Source organism: Anneissia japonica, unplaced genomic scaffold, assembly GCF_011630105.1.
Source record: "Anneissia japonica isolate Jap-2015-1 unplaced genomic scaffold, ASM1163010v1 scaffold1859_len985614_cov190, whole genome shotgun sequence".
NCBI classification, from domain to species: domain Eukaryota; kingdom Metazoa; phylum Echinodermata; class Crinoidea; order Comatulida; family Comatulidae; genus Anneissia; species Anneissia japonica.
In genome coordinates, this window is record NW_022694754.1 from 394241 (window position 1) to 397667 (window position 3427).

At 36.5% G+C, this 3427-nt stretch overlaps 1 protein-coding gene across 1 annotated transcript in view; it reads left to right on the forward strand.

The window, feature by feature from the left end:
* The window catches only part of LOC117101244 (alpha-N-acetylgalactosaminide alpha-2,6-sialyltransferase 3-like), a 10182-nt gene extending 6755 nt beyond the window's left edge, over positions 1–3427 (forward strand). Inside the window, exon 5 of the mRNA XM_033241181.1 lies at positions 1430–3427. Coding sequence (XP_033097072.1) covers positions 1430–1976 — 547 coding nt within the window. The 3' untranslated portion in view covers positions 1977–3427. The remainder of the gene's footprint in view (positions 1–1429) is intronic.

The window sequence follows — 3427 nt, forward strand, 5'->3', positions numbered from 1 at the left end:
CCCCCCCCCCCCACACCCCGTCGGGAAAATCCTGGCTCCACCCCTGATCTATACCTTCGCCCAGTTCGCCCACCAGGCGAAGGTCAGGGTGAGAAATAAAAATAAAATGTTGATCATTTTTCCAACAATTATACATACTTTCCTTGATACTTATTTTGAACATTATCATTAGGACAATGTTTAAATCCACACTGTCCTATACCTTACACTTTTACACTGATTGTACTGTAGGCCCTACCAGAGGGGTACATTCCCAATATATTATGGTCTTCCACTTCTATAGCGCATGATACAGTGCATAACCAACGTTACGTAACCGCTACTATTACTACTAATAATAGTATTATTAGTTATATATCGCATATTGTAGACACTTCTTCTATGCGCTTAGCATTATTACACCCGGTCGTTGGGTCAGGCACATATGGAACACATAGGTCCAGTGGCGTAGGTATGGGCAGTGCAGCCAGTGCTATTTGCAAGTTGTTCTCTGGTGGGACTCGAACCCACAAGCAACAGGGCCCCGGCCATAGTGTTACGGCACTGAACGTAATGCCACTGTGTGTTTAGATCCTTTTCTAATTGTTCGATGTATGTAGTCGGGGCCGTCCTTGCTTCCTTTTCAAATGGGTTGGTTCCCAAAAGAGAACCCTTGAGTTAACTTCATTTTTACTTCTGTAGTAATGTCCAGCAAATACTAACCTTCGTACCCTCAAAGTTCTTGATATACAGGGGAATATCTCCATAAATAATATGTTATTTGTAGTTGATATTCAAGGCGTGTCTGAGTAATCTTGTATAACAACCATTCTTATCTCTCAAGAATTTGTTCATTTATCTTTCTATTTAAATTCCGTAATAAGGAATACCGTATATACTCGCGTATAATGCGACCCGTGTATAAGACGACTCCCGAGTTTTAGAAGATTTTTGGTTGATCAAGGCAATTGGGTTGATATTTGTATGTCGGACTAATTCCTATTTTTTTGTTGCCCTGATAGTGCATCTATCAGGCTAAATGGAGCCAAATGTAAGGGTAATCTTCCAAATAATACCGTTTTATCATACCCTCTTTGCAGTCGATATTTGGTTCCTGAGACGTCTTCACAGCCGCTATTTGGTTCCTGAGACGTAATTTAAATTGGTAACTGCGCATGCTCGACATGGCTCGATAACGTCACTTACTCAATGCACATGCTCACTGGCTGTCTAGCATTGTTTTTATAGATAATTCACAGACGTTATTTGGTAACCACGCATACGCATTGCTTAGTTCGGAATTCCCATTTCTTCGTAGTAAAAGCTACCGCTACCTACAGTTTCTTAATGACTATTTTCTCTTGATCGTTACAGCCAAAAGGTGCGCGCGAAAAAAGTACATTTTGATAAAACCTTATATGATATTGATATTCAAATATGTTGTCCACAGGAAATTGACGAACTGGACTACACCGTATCATTACTACGATCCTGAGTTCAGATCAGAATGCGGCTATTATAACGAAAGCGAAACCAGATTATTAGGTGGACACAAGTTTCTAACGGAAAAGGCTGTATATGCAAAATGGTATCAAAAGTACAAACTCAATTTCTATCATCCAACATGGGATGGCGAAGACTTGGAAACCAGTAACAACAGCACTTTCTTAGATACCCCGTATCTTCGACGGTATCAACACGCTATGGAAACTGGTGAAATGAAAAAAGCTTTGCTCAGACGTAAAAAGAAAAAACAAAAAGTTGAAAGAATTTCGAATTCTAGAGAGATACCGAGAAAACGAAAAGAAGCTAGGCTTAAGAAGGCACGGGGAAGAATTAAATCAGCCAAAGCACGGAAACGAAAGGCAAAGAGTGTGAATTCACTGGAAAAAAATAGCACATTGCAAGAAGGCAGTGATCAGAAAAATAATCAATCTACAAGGACTATATCAAGAAAATTCAGAAGCATAAACACTGTTAGATTATCTTCCTTATAACAATTATACCGATTATATGCTTGGTCACCACTGTAGGTGCCTATTGAGCTAATCGAGGAGGGGGACAGATGGTGTCTCGAGGACGATTTCAGCAGCACTTATTTCCTACAAGTTACCCTGCTGTTGTATCAGAAAGTATAGCACAAGGGGGTTCGTCGACTGCTGATATCAAAGGGATTTCGGACCCCTCTAATTCGTTCCTAGGGTTAATCACAGTAAATTCCTCCCAAACAAGTAATTCTGCAGCCAGACAAGGGCCCCTCTGACCAAACTTCCGGAAATCGAAATCACTCGAGATATCTTTTTCCACCCCAGCCACCTCCCTTTTAAGAAATTCGGCATGGATAGCCGAATCCATTTACGTAGTAGGCCTACGTCACGTACACTGCCAGGCCGTATTTTCTGTCGGAGATGGCTCATGTACTGTCGTTCTTTTTAACGATAGCGTTTAACCTTAGTATAAAAACCTACCTCATAGAAAGGTTATATGCTTTTACACAAGATACAAGATACTTTTATTGTCACTTATTGAAAAAAATCACAAGTAAAATCTTTTTCCTGATGCTAATACACATAATAAATATAAATATAAATACAGAGGTTAGTACAAAAAAACAAAAAAGGGTGAACTGCACACTCATAGCACAAGGTATAGCACGTGCATTAACATTATCATTATTTATCATAATTCACCCTTTTCTTCTTAATTGTTGTAATTATCAATAATATAAATATACATTATAATGATAAAATAATATACAAGCATTTTTAACCAATAGGCCTATTAAAGTAAATTATCAAAGGCGTGAAATATACCATGAGAAAAAAAACGATACTGGTGGACAGACGTTAAATTGAACGAACTACACTGAATGAAAGAGATAGGTTTTTCTTTTTTAGCTTCAGAATGAGAAAGCTTTCATTTACAGAGAGAAGACGACGATTTGGGACATAGAGATTGGCCTTGTTTAGCGCCTGAATTCAATCACATGAAGTAATGTTCGGTGGCGCTAAATGATGGTATAATTTCAGAGTGCACAAAATGGTTAATCTCATTAAGTTGTGTATTTGTATTATGTATATTATTATGTATTTTTCTTCAACATTAATAATAATAATAATAATTACATTATTATTATTATTATTATTATTATTATTATTATTATTATTATTATTATTATTATTATTATTATTGTAGTATCATTATTTAACTTATTAGAGTTAGTAAAAAACATAGCCATTGGCATAGATTTAAAGAAGCGCCACTTTGTTACCTCTTGCTGTTCTTTAGAAGCATAATAATATTGAATAACGGTTTAAGATTGTATTCTTTTATGTTGGAATAATACGGTTTTCAACAAGCATTTTAAGATGTTCTATTTTATGTACAAACGAATAAAGATTTAAAATCCAATGAAAAAAATCTCAATCTTGTTATTATTAGTATCAAT